Source organism: Gorilla gorilla, chromosome 20 (genome assembly GCF_029281585.2).
Source record: "Gorilla gorilla gorilla isolate KB3781 chromosome 20, NHGRI_mGorGor1-v2.1_pri, whole genome shotgun sequence".
Taxonomy (NCBI): Eukaryota; Metazoa; Chordata; class Mammalia; order Primates; family Hominidae; genus Gorilla; species Gorilla gorilla.
The window spans coordinates 13736537-13756710 of NC_073244.2; the positions used below are offsets into that span (position 1 = coordinate 13736537).

Below are 20174 nucleotides of genomic sequence, written 5' to 3' on the forward strand. Positions count from 1 at the left end.
TTCTCCTCTCTGGAGGACTAAGCAGCCCTACCTTCCTGCCCCAGGACCCGACCTGAACCCGATTTGGAGTGCCCTGCAACTGGGGGCAACTCGTATGGTGATTAATCCTGGAGTGGGGGCGAGTTACAACCCAGTGGCCTGCAGCCACAGGAATCCATTTGTGTTCTGCGCCCTCCCTGGCTGCACAGACGGGGAGGGGTGAGGAGGAGGGAGAACTGCCACTTTGATGGACGAGCCCCGTAATTGGGCCACAAGCCACCCCACCCTGTAATTTGGAAGTCTTGCCCTCAAAAGAAAGGAAAGGAAACCCAGTGGAGGAGAAGCGTGGCGCCATGGTGGGGAGCCACAGCCCGGACTCTGCTCCCCAACATGCTAAAGATGGGGGTGGAATCGGGGGCTCACTGAGCCCCAGCCCCGGGAGCCCCCAGTTCCTGCTCCTCACTCGTCCTCACTTGACCCTCCACTGGCCACAGGAAGTGGGTCGGCAGCCGGATTTGGTTGCCCTCGCCCCAAAGCCTTGTTCTGCCTTAAAATTACAATGCACCCCTCCTCTCCCACTCCCCAGGAGGTCCGCACGAAGCCAAAAGTCCCCCTGCCCCCCACAGTTTTTCCAGCCAGCAGCGGCCCGGCTGACCCTGGAGGGTGGGACAGTGGGTTTCCCAGCCCTGCGGCCTCCCCCACAGCCGCGGGCACCCCCGACCTCCCCGCTCACACCAAACCCCTCTCCAGGATGGAGCTGGCTCTAGCTTTGGTCTTCCTCCGGGTCCTCTCCTGCTGGTTCTCTGGTCTTCCCTCCTCTCTCCCCCGCTTCTAGAGATAGTCCACTGCGTTAGTGACAAGTGGTTCTTGTCTGTCTCCCCTCTCCTGTCCCCGCGCCTTCCGCTCTGCCTCCTCCCCCTGTCGCTGGGAACCCCCTTCGCCGGGTAGGAGAGCGCTGCTCTGGCTGATAGGTTAATCCAGGTACTGTAGCTTTTTATCCCCTCTCCGGATTCCTTCCTGGCCCCTTCCCTGCACCCTGCACATGACAGCCAGTAACCGCCTCTTCCCTGCCATTCTGCGGGCAGGCCTGGCGCCATGCATGGAGCAGCTGGGGACCGCTTCTGGGGGACACAGAGGCTTCCCGGGGGGGCGGGGCATGTGAAGTGGGGAGAAGGGTGTGTGTGGAGGGGCTGTGAGTGCGTTTGGATGTGAATGTCCACATGCATGTACAGAAAGCTTCCTCCGGGCGACACAGGGTGGGGACCCAGGAGGGCTGGGGAACCTAAAACCATATTCACATAAGGCCCTGGTGTGTGCAGTGCTGCGGTCACACACACACACAACACACGCACAACACATGCACACACACACGCGCACACACACGCCCGGCCCTCACGCTGCTGCTCTCTGCTCCTACCTGCAATGCCTGCTACCACCTTCTCTAGCTCACCTGCTCCTGCTGCCACCTCATCTTGAATGGCTTTATCTGGAAGCTGCCACCTGCCACCTGGTGGCTTTGAGCCTGGAATGGGGGGCCCAAGTTGGGTAGGGGACAAAGATGAGGTGGGGGATAAAAGGGGGTCTTAGCTCCAGGCAGGTGGAGGCCCCAGAGCCCAGGACTAGAGAAGATGCCACTGGGAGAGGTGAATGCCCCCGGGAGCCCAGCCCTGTCCTGCCGGGGCCTCGGCTGTCCCCAGATCCTCACCCTCACCGGCAGAGTCTGGCATGAATAGGCACAGGTGGCCTCGCTGTGCCCCTGGATAAGGATCCCAACTGGGGCAGAGACTGAGAGCCAGAGTGGGGAAGGAGATGGAGCTTTCCAAGCCCAGGGCTAGCTCTGTTCCTCCCAGGCTCCTCCAGGTGTCCTATTCCTGCCTGTCACCCACCCACGTCCCCAGGCCCAGTGGGACGCTCATCCCAGGCTCTGAGTACGGGAGGCCCCCACCTCACTTCCCCCCACCTCCACTCTCTGGGCCTCCCCCTGTGGCGGGAGGCAGGGCCTTGGGTGGGAGCCGAGGGTCACGGCCTCCCCCTGCCCCCTGTCCTCGCTGTTCTCAGGGGCAAGTGACACGGGCGCAGGAGGCAGAGGAGAACTACGTCATCAAGCGGGAGCTGGCGGTGGTGCGGCAGCAGTGCAGCTCGGCGGCCGAGGACCTGCAGAAGGCACAGAGCACCATCCGGCAGCTACAGGAGCAGCAGGTAGGGGTGGGTGTGCGGGGCTGGTGGGCGGGGCCATGCCCCGCGCCCCCGCCCCCGCCCCCGCCCAACGGTTTTCTTTCAGGGCTCATATCTGCCTTGCCTCAGCACCTGGCCCTCCTGTTCCTTTCTGGGGTAAGGGGAACTCAGAGACAAGCGCAGATTCTCCCCCAGCAGCTCCACATTCTGAGACATCCTGATATCCATTTCTTGCCACCTCATAGTGTGTCTGCAGTATCTGACTTCCCAACCCCCAGCCTCAGCACGGAGGCCTCTGAAGACCGGGCTGTCCCTGCAGGGTTTCCTCTGTGTCACAGGCAGCAGACAGGGCTGTGACTCCTTACGGAGGCTCTTGCCTCTCCCCAGGGTCTGAAGGATTGTTGGGTGTCCCTGGGGGGCCAGCCATGGAGAATGGGAGCAGGGCAGTCCGGGACTGTTTGGGGAGCTCTGAGCCAGCAGGGTGGGGCTGAGGGGGCACCCTGAGTGTCTTGAGGGCCATGAACTTTGGGTCCCATGATGGGCAGGCCCATGAGCTGGGGCCCCACCCCAAGATTTGCTTCTCCTGAAAGCTTTTAGAACTTAACTGCGACCTGATGCAGTGGCTTACGCCTTAATCTCAGCACTTTGGGAGGCTGAGGCAGGTGGATCACCTGAGGTTAGGAGTTCGAGACCAGCCTGGCCAACATGATGAAGCCCCATCTCTAATAAAAATACAAAAATAAGCTGGGTATGGTGGTGCGCACCTGTAGTCCCAGCTACTCAGGAGGCTGAGGCGGGAGAATCACTTGAACCTGGGAGGTGGAGGTTGCAGTGAGCCAAGATGGCACCACCGCACTCCAGCCTGGGTGACAGAGCAAGACTCCATCTCAAAAAAAAAAACAAAAAAACTTAACTGCAGCTGCACTCAGCAGTTGGCCTTCCTGATCACAGGGACCACCAGTGGCTGCAGCCCTAAGCCCTGCAGGCCACAGGGACACATGCCCTGGAGGGGCAGGGAGCGACGCTGTAGGTCCCGCTGCCATCCTGGCCTGACCCAGCAGGGCCTGGCAGTGGGGTGTAGGTTGGAGAAACCATGGAGTGCTTGAGAAAGAAGAGCCATCCAATACAGAGGTGCCCCCTCCGCCCCCAGGCCCAGAGACTGTGGCTCAAGCCTTGGCCCGGGGATTCTAGCTGATCCACTGCTCCTGGGGAGAAGGAGAGCTTCACTGTTTCTCACTTGTCCCCATGAACCACATCCATATGATGCTGGCGTTGTGGCCCTCAGAGTCTGTGAGCACTCTTATCCCACCTTGCTCTGAGGTAGCATGGACATTAGGGAAACTGAGGCTGGGCTCATCCCACCCACTGCATGAGGCTGCCTTTCAGGCTCGTTAGAGAGACTCCACCAGCCACCCCTGAGCTCCAACCTTGGGGGGATGCAGAGATCGGGGAGGCCCAAGGCCACCTCCTCAGGCCCAAAGGGAGGCCACTGCAGGCAAGATGAGGTGGCCCAGAGGAGCCACATGGGGCCTGGAGGCTGTCTGGGCCGAGGCAGAGCCACCGTCACACATGGATCTCAGAGACCCACAGGAAGAGTGTGGTGGCTGGGAGGGCTGAGGCAGTCCCCCAGAGAACTGCCCTGCCAGGCCACAAGGTCAGTAAGAGGGAGCCCGGCTCCCACCCCAGGGACCAGGTGTCCTTTTTCAGGTCCAGGTGGCAGTGTCCATCACTCCAGGGGCCCCCACTGGGGAACTTCTGAGAAGCCAGGGCATGGAGCAAGAGGGTGATACCCACAAACTCTTTCCTCATCCTTCCCTGATTTGAAATGGAGGGTGGGATGCAGAGGAGAGAGGTGGAGAGACAGGTGCACAGCCCCAGGCTTTTCCCCCACCCCCCGCCTCGCCCACCATGTGGCTGGAACGGTGACCACCCAGCAAGAACCCATCTCCCACCCTCACCAGTGATCCCGGAAAACCAGTCACTGGGGTCCTGCGGGGCATCCGAAGGCCAAGGCAAGTCCCCTTTCAGAATGTCCCCTCTGTGCAGCCTTTCCAGGAAGGAAGCTGGACCGGGCCAGCTGCATGGATGCCAGGACCTCTAGGCCCTGAGCATCAGGGGGTCCAGCCCAGGACACCCCAAGCCTGGGCCCCTCTCCCTGCTGAAGGGCTCTGGGGAGGGGGGGAGAAGCCAGCAGGCATGGAGGCTGCCCATCCCCTAGCCATGGCCTGGGGCCCCACGCAGCTCTCTGCCTCCCCCAGGAGAACCCCCGCCTCACAGAAGACTTCGTGTCCCACCTGGAGACCGAGCTGGAGCAGTCGAGGCTGCGGGAGACGGAGACACTGGGGGCCCTTCGGGAGATGCAGGACAAGGTTCTCGACATGGAAAAGGTGCAATGGGGAGGCAGACGGGCAGGTGTCGGGGGGACCCTGGGGCACAGGAGGGGTCCTGGATAAGCTTTGGGAGTGACCCCAGGTCAGAATCCCCCACCCCCGTGCACACACAACCATACATATGCACACACACAGCACAACCCCACGCGCAGCATGCCCACGCTCCTGTATGAGGCAAACTCCAGCAGCGTGGCAGCTTCTATGAGCTTCCTGGATACCCGCATCCCACCTGTGTGTGTTTCCCCCAGTACTGGGTTCCAGGAAGGAAGGGGGGAGAGAAGGGGATGGGGGAGGGGGACAGGAAGGAGAGAAAGGAAGGCCCAGGCCCATTGTGGCTGCCTCCCTACACATTCCCATGCAGACACCATCCCAGGGCTTCTGGGTTCCTCCCCAACTGCTCTCTGACTTGGCATCGACTCCACTCTCCCACGGAGCTCCCAGAGGAAGGAAAGCACCCAGGGACCCATTCACACATTCAGCAGGAGCCATTCCCCACCCCCTCGAGCCTGCACTATTTTGGGAGTCCTCCCAAATGGAGGACTGAGAGGCCATCTGCTTCCAGGCCCTCATCACCAGCCAAGAGCTGGGCTCCGCTCCCGCCTCCCTCCACTTCATAGGGAAGTGTGCCTCCAGGACATGCTGCTAGATCTGTCCCAGCCCTAGACCCAAACACGGGTCAGTGCGGACCTCATCCAGAAAGCTGGATGTGGGTCCTGGAGCACAAATCCTCCATCAATGAGCCCTGGGACACCAGGACAGGGCCAAGGCTGGCACTCAGCCTGTTCCCAGGGAGAGGGACTGCCTGGCCTGGTGTGGCCTGGCCTGGGGGCCAGAGGGCAGACAGGGTGTTTCTGCTGGGGCAGGTCCTCCACCTGATCATGTCCCTGAGGGGATGGATCTCAGACCTCGGGGAGTCAGTGTGTGCAGCGCGGCGTTTATGGGGGTTGCCCTAGGACACCCTGTGAGAGTAGGTGCTGTTACTACACCCATTTTATAGCTGAGGAGCTCCAACCGGGTTCCACAGGCGAGTCCGCTCCCCGTGGGCCTTGTCAAGGGGGTCGCCCTCCCCCATCTGAGCCGCCCAAGGCGGAGCTCAGGAGGAAACGTGGCTGGGGGCGTTTGTCCTGCAGGAAGGGCCATGCGGCTGCGCTGCTCCCCCAGGCCCTGACCCCACTCTCCCCGCAGAGGAACAGCTCGCTGCCCGACGAGAACAATGTGGCGCAGCTGCAAGAGGAGCTGAAGGCGCTCAAGGTGCGGGAGGGCCAGGCGGTGGCCTCGACGCGAGAGCTTAAACTGCAGCTGCAGGAGCTCTCGGACACCTGGCAGGTGAGGGCCGGGTGGGCGCCGGCGGGCAGAGCGCCCCCTAGGGCCGTCCCCTCGGTGTTCTTGGGCGGAGGCTGACCGCCGGCCTCTCGGCTTCACCCCCCAGGCCCATCTGGCCCGCGGCGGCCGCTGGAAGGAGTCCCCACGGAAGCTGGTCGTGGGCGAGCTGCAGGACGAGCTGATGAGCGTGCGTCTGCGCGAGGCCCAGGCCCTGGCCGAGGGCCGCGAGCTGCGGCAGCGCGTGGTGGAACTTGAGACGCAGGTGGACTCGGGGGGCCTGCTCGTTGGAGAAGGGGCGTGGTGTCCGTGGCCAGCCCCTGAGTTAGGCCCTGACCGCCGCCGTCCTCCGTCCTCCCTTCCTCACTATCCCAGGACCACATCCACCGCAACCTTCTGAACCGCGTGGAGGCGGAGCGCGCGGCGCTGCAGGAGAAGCTGCAGTACCTGGCTGCACAGAACAAGGGGCTGCAGACGCAGCTCAGCGAAAGCCGCCGCAAGCAGGCGGAGGCAGAGTGCAAGGTGCAGACCCCCGCGGCCCCGCCCTGCCAGTGGCACCGCCCCCGGACGCACCCCTACATGAGGCCCCGCCCCCAATCCGCCTCTGCCGGCGTCCTGCCTCCGGATCTGCCCCTGCCCGCGGTCCTCCCGCCCCCGCCCGCGGCCCCGCCTCCTGACCTGCTCCTGCCCGCGACCCCGCCTCCTGATCAGGCCCCGCCTCCTGACCACCCCCCGCGGTCCCGCCTCCTGATCCGTCCCCGCCCGCGGCCACGCCTCCTGACCCGCCCCCGTCCGCACCTCCCTTGCCCGCGGTCCTGCCTCCTGACCCGCCTCCGCCGGCGGCCCCGCCTCCTCATTCGCCCCTGCCCGCGGTCCCGCCCCCTGATGCGCCGCGCCCCCTGACCCGCCCTCCTTTCCCCCCAATCCCCCGACCCCAGAGCAAGGAGGAGGTGATGGCTGTGCGACTGCGGGAGGCGGACAGCATGGCTGCGGTGGCCGAGATGCGGCAGCGCATTGCCGAGCTGGAGATCCAGGTGAGCGGCGGGGCCGGGGTGGGGGGGCGGGGGCGGGGGCAGGGCCCGGGGCAGGGGCGGGGGCAGGGCCCGGGGCAGGAGCGGGGCCGGACCCCAGGCCCAGCATGGCACTGGCCCCGCGTGACCTGGCGCACCCCGCAGAGGGAGGAAGGCCGCATCCAGGGCCAGCTGAACCACTCGGACTCATCGCAGTACATCCGCGAGCTCAAGGACCAGATCGAGGAGCTGAAGGCCGAGGTGAGCCGGCGCGGGGATGCCGGGGACAGGCCTGGGTTTCGTCGGCCTGGGACGAGCCGAGCGCCGGTGCCTTGCGGAGGATGCGGCTGGGAGGGCGGGGCAGAAGGCCGGTCCACGCCTGCAGCGCCGGTCCCCCGCCCCAGGTGCGGCTGCTGAAGGGCCCGCCGCCCTTCGAGGACCCGCTGGCTTTCGACGGGCTGAGCCTGGCGCGGCACTTGGACGAGGACTCGCTGCCGTCGTCGGACGAGGAGCTACTTGGCGTAGGCGTGGGCGCTGCCCTGCAGGACGCATTGTACCCTCTGTCCCCGCGCGATGCGCGCTTCTTCCGCCGTCTGGAGCGGCCGGCCAAGGACAGCGAGGGCAGCTCAGACAGCGACGCCGATGAGCTGGCCGCGCCCTACAGCCAGGGTCTGGACAACTGAGGCCGTGCCCAGCGCGCCCGGAGTCAGGAGGCCGCAGCCGCGGGGGGCGCCCGGGCAGTCCGCGTTCTGCTCCCCACCTGCCGCACTTGACAAACTACGCGCCCTCTGTGGCTCGGCCACCCCTAAAGCGAGGCCCGGCGAGGCAGCGCAGAGGGTAGGGTCCGACCTGGGCTCCTCAGGACCCCGGGGCAGGCTCTCCTTCCCCAGCAGTGTTTACCCATCTTGGTCTGTACCCCTCCGGGCTCTCTGGCGTTCCAGGGGTGCCTGGAGGGGCTGACTGCTCTCTTAACAGGAGGGCAGAGGGCAGGGGACAGACGACCCAGAGGTCCCAGCACTGAATGAGCAGGCAGCTCCCACCTCCTAGCAGGCTTCCTTCTGGGACAGGGGCGACATTGCTGGGAAGCGCTCAGGAGGTAGCCGAGGCCTGAGGAAGGAGAGCGCCAGCTCTGGGCTGGACATCAGCACCCCACGACACTCCTCGGGATGAAGTGACCCTTAACTAGCCCCTGGCCATCTCTAGGGGAGTCAGGCCGCTGGGGACAGATGGCCAGGCCGGCCTCTCCTGCCTGGCGCAGGCACCGTGGCCCCTGCAGCGGAAACCAAAGTCCCCCTACTGTGTGCGGGGCGCCTGGGGACTGAGTGGCCAGCGGGAAGCCTCCCTGCTTCTCTGGGGCCAGAGCAGCTTCCAGGAAGTGAAGAGACCCCTCTCCCCAGTGCCCCACATCTTCCTCTGGGAGACACTCGCGCCCCCTATCCTGGCCAGTGATGGAGGGGTATCTCTACGGGGGTCCTCGGTCTCCATCTACTTCCCTTTCTTCCTGTGTTTCCAGCCCCACCCTCAGCCAGGGCCAGGCCCCCAGGCAGGAGCTTCCCAGCGAGCGGCCTCCCCTCACTTCCTCCTGGTGGTCCCGTTGTCTCTGCTGAATCAGAGCTGAGAACGGTGCCAAAATCCAACGATGCCCCCAGGCCCCTTCGTCCCTCCCCCCGGCTCCCCGGGCCTCATGACCCTGGGGGCTGCCCCCCTCGGTGCTCCTGGAGCCTCCAGTAGAGTAGCGTCACAAGCAATCTCCCTGGCGCTTCCTGGGTGGGGACCCCTGCTCCGTCCCCGCTTCCTAGCTGCCCACTTTTCAGTGTTATGAAGCCTGGGGACCGGGGCAGGCACCCACGGGGCTCTCCACACGCCCCCTACACTGCCCGCCACCATTTTGCACACTGCCTGTTCACTCCACATGTCGCCTAGGCGGGAAAGATGGAAAATAAAGTGTATTTACACAGTCACGGACTGGCCTGCAGGCTGGAAGGAGAATCGCAAGCAGCGGTGGGTGCCCAGCCCAGGGACCAAAAACTGTGCTGAGGGAAGGCGGGGCTGTCCTTGCCCTCAGGAGCTCCCCACAGTCTCATAGAATGGGGGTGGGAGAGAATAGAAGGGCATTCAGTTTGGGGGCAGGGCATGATTTCCCACCTGGGTGAATCAACATGGGCCTCCCCTGAAGGAGAGAGGCATGCCGAATCGCTGGGCTTCAGGAAGCACAGGACCTGGTTGCATTCATTCTGCTCACGCCTCCAGGGGTATTGTGGGGTACTCTGCCCTGTGCCTGGCTCTGAGGGGGTCTCCAGTGGAGCAGAGGAGACAGGCACTGGGCAGGGGGGAGCCTGCACTAATGTGGTAGGTGCTCAATAGACAAATGTGCAGGGAGATCAGGGAAGGCTTTCTGGGGGAGGTGGTGTCAGGGCCTCTTCCAGGGGTAAAAGCATAAAGATGAGACCAACAGGAGGCACACCATACCTAGGAAGGAGGAACAGGAAAGCCTGGGCGTGGTCAGATCAAGAAGGGACTGCTTACGTCAGGAGAGGGAGTTTGGGCTTTGAACTGGGGGCCATTGGGAGCCCATGGAGGGCTTAGGTAAGAGAGCCCCATCAGATGGACCACAGAGTCTGTGAGGGGGACAGTGCAGGGAGGACAGTGAGTAGGGGGCAGAAAGAGTCCTTTGTGGGGTTCCCCACAGAGCTGAGGCAGAGTCCCAGCTGCTGGGTGGCGGTGGGTGGCGGGGTGGAGGACAGAGCCAGGAGTGGCAAAGCAAAGCTTCCTAGAGGAACTCAAGGCAGTCGACTCACTGAAACGTCCATCTCCTGGGTTCCAGTGATTCCCCTGCCTCAGCCTCTAGAGTAGCTGAAACTGTAGGCACCTAGGACCACGCCTGGCTAATTTGTTTCATTTTGCTTTTTGAGAGGGAGTCTCACTCTGTCACCCAGGCTGGAGTGCAGTGGCACGATCTCGGCTCACTGCAACCTCTGCCTGCCGGTTTCAAGTGATTCTCCTGCCTCAGCCTCCTGAGTAGCTGGGACTACCGGCGCCCGCCACCACATCTGGCTAATTTTTTTTTTTTTTAGACGGAGTTTCACTCTTGTTGCCCAGGCTGGAGTGCAATGGTGTGATTTTGGCTCACTGCAACCTCTGCCTCCCAGGTTCAAGCAATTCTCCTGCTTCAGCCTCCCAAGTAGCTGGGATTACAGACATGCGCCACCACACCTGGCTAATTTTGTATTATTTTTAGTAAAGATGGGGTTTCACCATGTTGGCCAGGATGGTTTCGAACCCCTGACCTCAGGTGATCCACCCGCCTCCCAAAGTGCTGGGATTACAGGCATGAGCCACTGCGCCCGGTCCAATTTTTGTATTTTTTTTTTAAGTAGAGACTGGGTTTCACCATATTGGCCAGGCTGGTCTCAAACTCCTGACCTCAGGTGATCTGCCCTCCTCGGCCTCCCAAAGTGCTGGGATTACAGGCGTGAGACATGGCGCGCAGCCCCTAGAGGCAGAAACATAATTGGGTTCAGGCAGATGCCAGCCAGGACCTGCCCTCTGCACCCAGTGTGGGTCCACAACGTGCTCCCTACCCCCATGCCTGACAGCCAAGCAAAGGACATGACACTGCTTGTGTACTGAGACAGCCAAGTCCCATGTACTGTCGTATCACATGCCACAGCTCTCCTGGCCACACACGGTGCAGATGTAACCCTGGGGACCCTCACAGTCACTGTCCGTGCCTCCTGCTTCCATGGTAATTCCACCCCCGCTGGCTGCCCAGGACGGGGCATGACCGCAGAGGAATTGTCTGAGGTTCTGCCCTGTCCTTCCCGGCAGCTGGCCTTGAGTCCCAGCTCCCCAGCATGTCAGGAGTCGGCCTTGGGCTTGTCCCAGAGTCTGGAAACAAAGACACCCAGGTCCCCAACCCCACCAGGGCCCAGCTTGAGAGGACACCTCTATGGTTTGCCACAAAACTCTGACCGAAGGACTGTGCTGGCGTCCTCCTCCTCCACCTCCCAGGGGTGCAGGTGGCAGTGCCCCTCCAGGCCAGAGCCCATTTCTCCTCAGACCCCAGGCTAGGAGGTGCCTTGTCTGGGATGGGGACAGGCAGGACTTGCTGGTCTGTGACTGACAGGAACCTGGTCACAGGATGGTATAAGGGTACTGGGTCCAGGGGCAGAGGCAGGGCTGAGGGCCCAAGGCCAGATCCTACCCTGTCTTCTTACCCGCTTGGGGATGTCACCATCATTCTTGGTGCCATGCAGGAGACCCGGGGGAGGAAAGGCCTAGCAGGGGAGCTCTCTGCAGGGGCACTGGGAACAGGGAGAGACTGGCTAGGGTTTGAAAGGCTCCAGAGCTGGGGGTTAGGGTTAGGGTTCGTTGGGGGAGGAAGGGCAGGAAACTCTGATTGGAGGGGCCTGTGAAGATGTTTGGGAATCTGATAAGGACGCCTGAGGAAGGGGACAGGGCAAGGATGCCATGGGGGTGGGATGCACCAAGTGGCACTTTAAGGACACTTGGAGACAGGGTGCAGTGTGAGGACTCCCCCATCTCCCACCTAGCCCTGGGAGAGGCCACTTCTTCCTGCAATCCCCTACCGGGGCAGTTGGCCCGGGACCCTGCACCAGCCAAAGGGCCATGGGAAGGGGTCCCCCATCCTTGCCTCAGTGCCCTCCAATCTTCCCACCTGTTCCCCAGGAGTGCTAGTTCCCCGCATCGAGTTTGAAAAGTGTGTCAGGCCAGGTGCGGTGGCTCACGCCTGTAATCCCAGCACTTTGGGAGGCTGAGGGCAGATCACCTGAGGTCAGGAGTTCAAGACTAGCCTGGCCAACATGGTGAAACCATGTCTCTACTAAAAATACGAAAATTAGCCGGGTGTGGTGGCGCGCACCTGTGATCCCAGCTACTCGAAAGACTGAGGCAGGAGAATTGCTTGAACCCGGGAGGCAGAGGTTGCAGTGAGCCGAGATAGCACTATTGCACTCCAGCCTGTGCAAAGAGAGCAAAATTCTGTCTCAAAATAATAAAAAAAAAAAAAAAGGCCAGGCGCGGTGGCTTATGCCTGTAATCCCAGCACTTTGGGAGGCCAAGGGGGGCAGATTACGAGGTCAAGAGATCCAGACCACCCTGGCCAACATGGTGAAACCCTGTCTCTACTAAAAATACAAAAATTAGCTGGGCGTGGTGGCATGTGCCTGTAGTCCCAACTACTTGGGAGGCTGAGGCAGGAGAATCGCTTGAACCCGGGAGGTGAAGGTTGCAGTGAGCCGAGATCGCGCCATTGCACTCCAGCCTGGAGACAGAGCGAGACTCCGTCAAAAAAAAAAAAAAAAGAATTAGAATAGAATAGAAAAGCGTTCCAGTCGCTCCTTCACCTCAGCCACGCACTGACTCATCCACTCGGGCGCACAGCCCCTGCCAGGCCCCTCCTGCGCCGAACGTTTCCACCAGAAGTCGGATACCAAGAGGCCCAAGTTCACACACGTGGATGGGTGCGCGGCACCAGATGGCCGGGACTCGGCATGGCCCCGCCCTAGCCCCACCTGGCCTGCCCCTTCTCTCCCAGAAGGGGAAAACCGCACTTTATCCAGAGCTCCAACCGGTTCGCGCACAGCCGCCAGCAAGGCCTTATCTGGCCTGGCCCCCCGCGCCGCTCAGCCTGCTGGAGGCCCCCAGCCCCAGTCCTCTCTGTGACAGCGAAGGTGTGCAAGTCCCAGTGTCCCAGTTTTATTGCAAACTCAGGCTGTGCGGGGTGGGCAATACACTGCACACGGGGCGGGACTCGGGGAAACGGGGCGTGTCCCAGGCTAAAGGGGCGGAGCTCGAGGGGCGGGCCTAGGTCAAAGCTGTGGGTAGGTCCCGAGCCTCCGAGGCCAAAGGCTCAGGCTCTAGGGAGCTAAGACTAATCCACCCAGCGGGGCTCCAGGGCAGTGGAGGCGGGGTCTAAAACAAACGGCGTACCCGGAGGGGCGGATCCTAAGGCAGGGGTGGGGTGTAGCAGGCGGGGCTGTGGTCTGGCTCAGTGGAAGGTCTCCACCTCCACCACGGTCCAGTCACCCTGCGGGGAGGCCACGTCGTCCGGAGAGAAGCTGGTGACCGAGGTGATGCTGGCACGGGACTCGTCCAGGGGAGACAGTAGTTCGGCCCAGCGGCCGAGTTCGGCGTCGCTGAGTGCAGCCCGGGCGCCCCCCGTGACGCCACCACCCTCCGCACCTCCTGGGCCCCCGCCGCTGCCGCCCGCGGCACCCTCGGCAGCCGCCAGCAGCAGCGTCCGGCTCAGCAGGTGCTGCACGACGCTCGCCTGCAGCGCCCCCAGTGGCAGCTCGCCCAGGCGCGCCTGCTTCGGGCTCCGCGAGGATGTCCCCGCCCCGGCCCCGGCCGCCGCCTTCCCACCGCTCGTGCCGGGACTGGGCCCCGGATCCAGTGCGCCTGGGGCGGGGGTCGCTGACTCGGGCCCTTCAGTCTCGTAGATGGTGCACAGACCGTCAGCAGAGCCCGGTCCGGTAGCGGGAGGCCACGGCAGGGGCGCACCTGCGGGGAGAGACGCCAGGTGGGCCGTGGGGATGATAAGCCCCGCCCCTGCCTCAAGGTCCCGCCTCCTTGTCTAAGCTCCACCCCGGACCCAGCTGTCCCGCCCCTGAGCTGCGAAGCCTCGCCTCCGACCCCGCCCACAGCCAGGCTGGGTCTGGGGTGCCCCTTACCTGGGGCTCCGCGGAAAGCCAGCGGCGGAGCGGGGCCTCGACTCCAGGCAGCCGGGTGGCAAGCGGCGAGCTCTGCGTCGGGGGGCGGGGAGGCTGCGGCGCCGCCCTCGGGCCCGCTGTCGTAGCCACGCAGCTCCTCTGGCGTGCTCGTGGCGCTGCTGCTGTGGCCGGCCAGGTCCGGGCCGCTCAGCGTGCTGGACGGGCTGCGCGAGGGCGGCGGCGGCGGGCCGGGGGCCAACGCCAGGGTCAGCCGTGGGCCCGAGACGGAGGTATCCGGACCCGGGGTCGGGGGGCGGCGTGGGGCCTGCAGGGTGGGTGAGGCAGGGGGAGAGGGAGGGACCTGCAGAAGGGGCGCTGCCAGAACAGGTGGGGCCTGTGGAGGAGGCGTGGCCAAAGGAGACACTGGGGGTGAGGCAGAGGGTGAGAAAGGGGCCTGCCCAGGGAGTGAGGCAGGCGGAGAGGGAAGGGCCTGCAGAGGAGGTGTGGCCAGAGCAGGTGGGGCCTGTGGAGGGGGCTTGGCCAAAGGAGACATTGGGAGTGAGGCAGGGGGAGAGGGCAGGACCTGCAGAGGAAGAGCGGCAAGAAGGAGTGGGACCCGTGGAGGGGGCGTAGCCGAAGGAGACACTGGGGGAGAGGCAGGGGGAGAGGGTGGGACCTGCAGAGGAGGCGCAGCGAGAGGGGGTGGGGCCTGTGGAGGGGGCGTGGCTGAAGGAGACATTGGGGGAGAGGCAGGGGGAGAGGGTGGGACCTGCAGAGGAGGTGCGGCTAGAGAGGGTGGGGCCTGTGAAGGGGGCGTGGCCGAAGGAGACACTGGGGGTGAGGCAGGGAGAGAGAAAGGGGCCTGCACTGGGGGTGAGGGAGGGGGAGAGAAAGGGGCCTGCAGAAGGTGCACTGCCAGAGCATTTGGGGCCTGTGGAGAGGGTGTGGCCAAAGGAGACAGAGGGGGTGAGGCAGGGGGAGAGGGAGGGGCCTGCAGAGGAGGCAAGGCCACAGCAGGTGGGGCCTGTGGAGGGGGCGTGGCCAAAGGAGACAGAGGGGGAGAGGGCAGGCCCTGCAAAGGGGGTGAGGCCAGAGCAAGTGGGGCCTGTGGAGGAGGCGTGGCTATGGAAGAGGGCGTCTCCGGAGGGGGCGTGGTCAATGGCAAAGGTGGTGCTTGCAGAGGGCATGGAGCTGGACAAGGTGGAGTCTCCAGATGGGGTGTGGTCAGGGAAGCAGAAGCTGTCTGCAGAGGAGGCGGGGCTAGAGAAGGTAGGTTCTCCAGAGGGGGTGTGGTCAGGGGAGCAGAAGCTGTCTGCAGAGGAGGCGGGCCTAGAGAAGGTAGGTTCTCCAGAGGGGGTGTGGTCAGGGAAGCAGGAGGTGTCTGCAGAGAGGGCGGGGCTAGGGAAGATTGGGTCTCCAGAGGGGACATGGTCAGGGAAGAGAGAGGTGCCTGAGGAGAGTGGGAGGCCAGAGAAGATAGCGCCTGCAGAGGGTGTATGGTCAGGGGTGAGTTTAGGGGTGAGACAGCAGGAGAGAGAGAAGTCTGCAGAGGGGGTGAGGCAGGAAGGGAAGGAGGGGCCTGCAGAGGGGGTGAGGCAGGAGGGGAAAGAGGGGCCTGCAGAGGGGGTGAATCAGGGGTAGTAGAGGCCGGCCGAGAAGGTGAGGTCAAAGAAGCTTGGGTTTGCCTAGGGGACATTGTCAGGAAAGAATGTGTGGCCTGCAGAGTGGGTGAGCCCAAAGAAGCTGTGGCCTGCAGAGAGGACAAAGCCAGAGGAGAGGGAGGTGCCTGCAGAGACGGTGAGGTCAGAGAATGTGGGACCTGTATTGGGGGAATGGTCTGGAGAGAGGGCGGGGCCTGCATAGGGGGCGTAGTCATAGAAGGTGGGGCCTGTGGGTGGGGCGGAGCCTGCAGAGGCGGTGAGGCCAAAAGAGAGGGAGAAACTAGAGGAGGATCCTGCAGAGAGACTGTGGTCAAAGGAGAGGGAGAGGCCTGCAGAGGCAATGTGGCCAGAAGAGGAGAGTCCTGCAGAGAAAGAGTGGCCAGAGTGTGGGGCGTGGCCTGGAGAGAGGGCGGAGACGGGGAAGGACTGGCCTGCGGAGGGGGCGTGGTCAGAGCAGAAAGGGCTGGCTGAGGGAGTGCGGCCAGGGGAAAAGCCGGATTCCCCAGAGATGTTGCCGGAGAAACAGGGCCTTGTAGAGGAGACATGGCTGACAGAGGAGGTGTGGCCAAGGGAGAGAGGAGAATCGGAAGAGAGGGCAACGCTGGATTAGCTTGGGTGGGGGGCATACTCTGCAGAGGGGATGAAACTGATGCAGAGACTGAAGCCACAAAAGCGGCTGTGGCCAGGGAAGAGACGCCTGCTTCTGGAAAGGACATAATCAGCTGTGTGGGTGGGGCTTGCGAGGGGGGCGTGGCTGGTGGAGAGGGGAGGGTCTGCAGAGAGGGTGGAGCAGAGGGAGAAGGAGGGGCTAGAGGAAGGGGCGTGGCCAACAGGCAGGTAAGGCTCGACGAGTGGGGCGTGGCCGGCAGGGTGGGCGGGGCCTGACTTTGGAGAGCGGCTGGCGGAGGGGGCGTTACAGGTGGAGAGGGAGGGAGCGTGGCGGGCAGGGGAGTGGCTGCGTTGTCGGGAGGCGGTACGGGTCTTGCCTTGGTACCCGATGGAGAGGGTGTGGCCAAAGGAGAGGAAGAAAGCGGGCCTAGTGCTGGGGCTGCGTCCTTCCTTGGGGGTGTGACCTGAGGGGGTCGCAGAGCCTGCAGTCCTTTCGGCTTGGGCTGTGAGGGATGCGCAGGAGCCCTGGGTGTTCCGCGGGCTGAGGGCCCAGAACGGGCTGGGGAGGAGAGAGGGGTGGCGCTGGAGCTCAGGGAGCGCGAGGCCGGCCTCTGGAGACCCCCACCGGCGCTGGGCCGCCTCCTGGCAGCCGGGCTTGGCTCGGTGGTACTGTGCTCCGAGGCGCTGCTCACTGATTTCCGGGGGCCCTCTGTCGGGGGCCGTGGCCGGGCACTCGGAGCTGGCCGGGGAAGCCCCACCTCGGTGCCCGCAGCCCGGGACCGACGGGCCATGGCCGGGGACGGGGTTCCTGGGGTAGGCCCGGAAGTGTCTGGAGAAAAAGTAGAAGGCCAAGGGTCACCGATACCTCTGAGGCGGCTCCCCTCGCTGCCCAGGAACCCCACTCTTCTCCAGGTCACGTACCTCTCCGTGCCCCAGCGCTGAGGGCACTCCTTTTGGGAGCCTCTGTAGCTTTTCCTCTGGCAACAGTTTCCTCCGCTGAGATCCGGAGTCCCTTCTGGCCAAGAGGGCCTGGCCTGGAGACAGAAGGGGCCACGCTCAGGCCTAGGTCTTTGTTTGGCTTCCCAAGTCTCTATTTTCCCATCTGTGAAATGGGCATGTGCCCTCTCTGAGGACCAATAATGGCTTTCACCCAATTTGTGCCCAGTGACCTGCAAGTGCTCCCGCGCCCCAACTCGTGTAAAATAAAAGGTTCCAGACTCTGTGACGCTAACCCTGGCTTAGGAGACTTGGGGAGAGGGAGCAGGTTACCTGGTGGTCCCGCTGGCACGCCCTGGGCTAGAAACAGGGCCTGGGCTGGTGTTCTTGGCAGAAGGAGCTCTCTCCCCTCTCCCAGAGGCTGGGGGCCTGGAGGCTGCGGGGAGAAGGCCGAGTCACAGGTGCCCCGGAGAGGTGGCAGTGGAGGTGAGACTGGACAGGTATTGGAAGGGGGAGGGAAGATGGGGGCGGAGCTGAGGAAGGAGGCTGGGGTACCAGGGTTTCGGGAACTTGTCCCAGCACTCCGCGTTGGTCCCGCTCGGGGAGCAGACTCGGGAATAGTGGCCCCGCCGATGCCCCCCGCTCGCTCTGCCAGAGGCTTTCGCCCCACTGCTCCCGCAGCTCCCAGAACTCGGAGGGCTGCGGGAGTTACTGGGGGAGGGGGTCGAGGAGAGCCTGGGGGCCTGGGGGTCAGAAGTCCAGGAGCGCGAGCAGCCGGCGTCCGCGCGGCGGCCCCTGCCTTCGCCTTGTCTCTCTTGTTGTCCATCTTGCACCTGAAGAGACAAACCGGTCCGCATCCCAGGTTCTGGACAGCTACGCCGCCTCCAGAGACCTGGACCCTGCTACCTCACTGCCCTTTCGCAGCATCGCCACCCATGGACACTCAAACCTCGGCCTCGGCTTCCATCCGCTCGGCTCCCACGCACCTACACCCACTCGCCAGCCCCACTGCTCCTCGCTGTCCCCAAGTCCCACCCCCCACCGCTTTTCCCTAAAGCGAAGAGGCCCTGCCCGCCCCAGCCCACCGCCTCCCCCGCCTCGGCTCCAATTCAGGACCGATCTCCACGCCCCTGCCCCTTGCCCCTTCAGGGACTCAGACCGCCAGCCTCGAGAGCAGGGGACTGCCACGGGCTCAGGATGTCGCATCCCTCCAGACCCGGAGCGCACGCCCGGGTCTCCCCGCCAGCCCCCATCGGCTTCCCCTGGCCTCCCCGAGGGATGCCTGCACCTGCCGGGAGGCAGAGCGGCCCCGCTGCCCGCGAACGGGCTCCGGGAGACAAAGAGCCGCGTCCCGGGCCCGACCCCTCCCCCAGCCGGGCCTGGCCCGCGCCCAGCCTCTCCACCTGCTCGCGTCGCGCTCACCTCCGCCTCCGGCCTCCGGCCGCTCCTCGCAGAGTCGCCTGGGGTGGGGCCCGGGCCGGAGCGACGCGGTGGCCGCCAGCGGCGAGGAGGCGAGGGGAGGGGGCTGCGGGCTGCGGCGCCGGGGGAGCCAAGCCGGTCCCGCCCCTCGGCCGCGGGCGGGAGAGCCGGGGGCGCGCGCTGGATCCGGACCCGGGAGCGCGGCCGGCGGAAGCGCGCCGAGGGGGATGGGGGAGAAGCGCGCTTTGGAGAGAGGGGTGGCTTCTCTGCGGTCCGGGGGAAGCCTGTTTCCCCAGCTGCGCCTGAGGAACCCAGAGAGTCAACGGTTGGGACTGGGGGAGCAAATCCCTGGGGTCCTCCACTGTCCTCCCCAACACATACACCTGCCCCGACCCCCACCACAACCACCTGGCACCAAGGACCGCCTGGAAGCGGATAGGCTGGGCCCTGGCAACCAGGAGGCGGGACCACCGCGCCTCTGGCCCACTCACCAATCCGGCCGCTCGGTGGCCCTGGCACTATCCAGTCCCTCGCGTCTGCGAAAGCTAGGCCGCCCAGGGTCTCTGGGGGGCAGCCGCCCTTCGCCCCACACCCGAAGGTGTTCCCCAAACGCCAGGAAACCCCTTATCTGGTTGGGGGGTCGAGGGACTGCTAAGAGAATGCTGCCCTGGGAATTTCAGGATGCAAGGTAGACCCCAGATTTTGGGGAAGAGAAAGAAACGAATAGGAGGGAGAGCGACAGGAGACACAGTATATTCTGTGAGAGGTGACCCAGCCGTCTGCAGGGTAGAGCACGCCCACCCTCCACACCCTCCCAGCTAACGGGATGTCAAGTCAGCCCAGGCTTCCTGGCAGAGCTGAGCTTCCGGGGGACAAGGTTCTGTCGACCTAGCAGGTGTCAAAACAAGTGCATAAGGCCGGGCGCGGTGGCTCACACCTGTAATGCCACTGCTTTGGAAGGCTGAGGCGGGCGGATCACTTGAGCTCAGGAGTTCGAGACCAGTCTGGCCAACATGGCGAAACCCTGTCTCTACCAAAAAATACAAAAATTAGCCGGGTATGCTGGCGAGCACCTGTAATCCCAGCTACTTGGGAGGCTGAGGCAGAAGAATCGCTTGAACCCGGGAGGCGGAGGTTACAGTGAGCCGAGATTGCGCCACTGCACTCCAGCCTGGGCGACAGAGTGAGACTCTGTCTCAAAAACAAAAACAAACAAACAAAAAGACAAAAACACAAGTTCATGAAGGACGCAGAAGATCCTTTACAAGGGTCCCAGCCCAGCCGGAGCGAGTGGGAAGTGTGCTGTTGCTGACTTCAGCCAGGGCAGGGGCCTCGGTGGAGAGCTGTGCTCCAGGACTGTGGCATGAAGAGGGTGGGAGCCTGAGGATGGAAACGGCCATTCCTCAGCTCCCTCTCCTTATAAGAGGAGTCTGGGCCAGGCATGGTGGCTCAGGCCTGTAATCCCAGTACTTTGGGAGGCCGAGGTGGGCGGATCACAAGGTCAGGAGATCGAGACCATCCTGGCTAACACGGTGAAACCCCGTCTCTACTAAAAATACAAAAAATTAAATGGGCGTGGTGGCGGGCGCCTGTAGTCCCAGCTACTCGGGAGGCTGAGTATGGCCTGAGTATGGCTGAGAATGGCGTCAACCCGGGAGGCAGAGCTTGCAGTGAGCCGAAATCGTGCCACTGTATTCCAGCCTGGGCGACAGTGCGAGACTCTGTCACACATACACAAAAAAAGAGTCTGGCTTTGTCACCTCTGTCGGCCAAGTCCCCCCTCATATGGCCTCCATGAGCTTTCTGCTTGGATGTCGCATCCCTCCAGACTTACAGCCACTTTTTACCCCATTCCAGGAAACCAGCGCCCTGTGCCCCATTGCCAACCCCATCACAAGCTCATATGCACAGTTCACTCCCTCCTGGAAATCGGGGGGCCTCCATGCACAGGAAACAGATAATGCAACTTGGCATCGGGTGAACTGGGGTTGGGGGGTAGGGACG

At 63.7% G+C, this 20174-nt stretch overlaps 2 protein-coding genes across 6 annotated transcripts in view; one reads left to right on the forward strand and one right to left on the reverse strand.

The window, feature by feature from the left end:
- Positions 1 to 8835, forward strand: part of EVI5L (ecotropic viral integration site 5 like) — a 34964-nt gene extending 26129 nt beyond the window's left edge. For 3 of the 4 annotated variants that reach the window (XM_031004205.3, XM_031004204.3, XM_055371483.2), the window contains exons 12-20: positions 928 to 960; positions 2038 to 2178; positions 4413 to 4541; positions 5730 to 5870; positions 5974 to 6129; positions 6240 to 6386; positions 6803 to 6898; positions 7040 to 7135; positions 7279 to 8835. In XM_031004205.3, coding sequence (XP_030860065.1) covers positions 928 to 960; positions 2038 to 2178; positions 4413 to 4541; positions 5730 to 5870; positions 5974 to 6129; positions 6240 to 6386; positions 6803 to 6898; positions 7040 to 7135; positions 7279 to 7557 — 1218 coding nt within the window. In that variant the 3' untranslated portion in view covers positions 7558 to 8835. The remainder of the gene's footprint in view (positions 1 to 927; positions 961 to 2037; positions 2179 to 4412; positions 4542 to 5729; positions 5871 to 5973; positions 6130 to 6239; positions 6387 to 6802; positions 6899 to 7039; positions 7136 to 7278) is intronic. The other variant, XM_031004206.3, reaches the window with a different exon arrangement.
- Positions 8836 to 12570: 3735 nt separating this feature from the next.
- PRR36 (proline rich 36) lies at positions 12571 to 18581 on the reverse strand. 2 transcript variants are annotated; one of them, XM_031004191.3, is made up of 6 exons: positions 18174 to 18581; positions 17307 to 17584; positions 17085 to 17187; positions 16737 to 16849; positions 13567 to 16644; positions 12571 to 13396 (listed from the first exon to the last, which is right to left on the reverse strand). In XM_031004191.3, the coding sequence occupies exons 2-6, from the start codon at positions 17575 to 17577 to the stop codon at positions 12885 to 12887; spliced, it is 4077 nt and encodes a 1358-aa protein (XP_030860051.2). In that variant the 5' UTR covers positions 17578 to 17584; positions 18174 to 18581; the 3' UTR covers positions 12571 to 12884. The 2 variants fall into 2 exon arrangements, with proteins under 2 accessions (XP_030860051.2, XP_055227459.1); XM_055371484.2 differs by lacking the exon at positions 18174 to 18581 and adding an exon at positions 18040 to 18098.
- Between the last annotated feature and the right edge of the window lie 1593 nt (positions 18582 to 20174).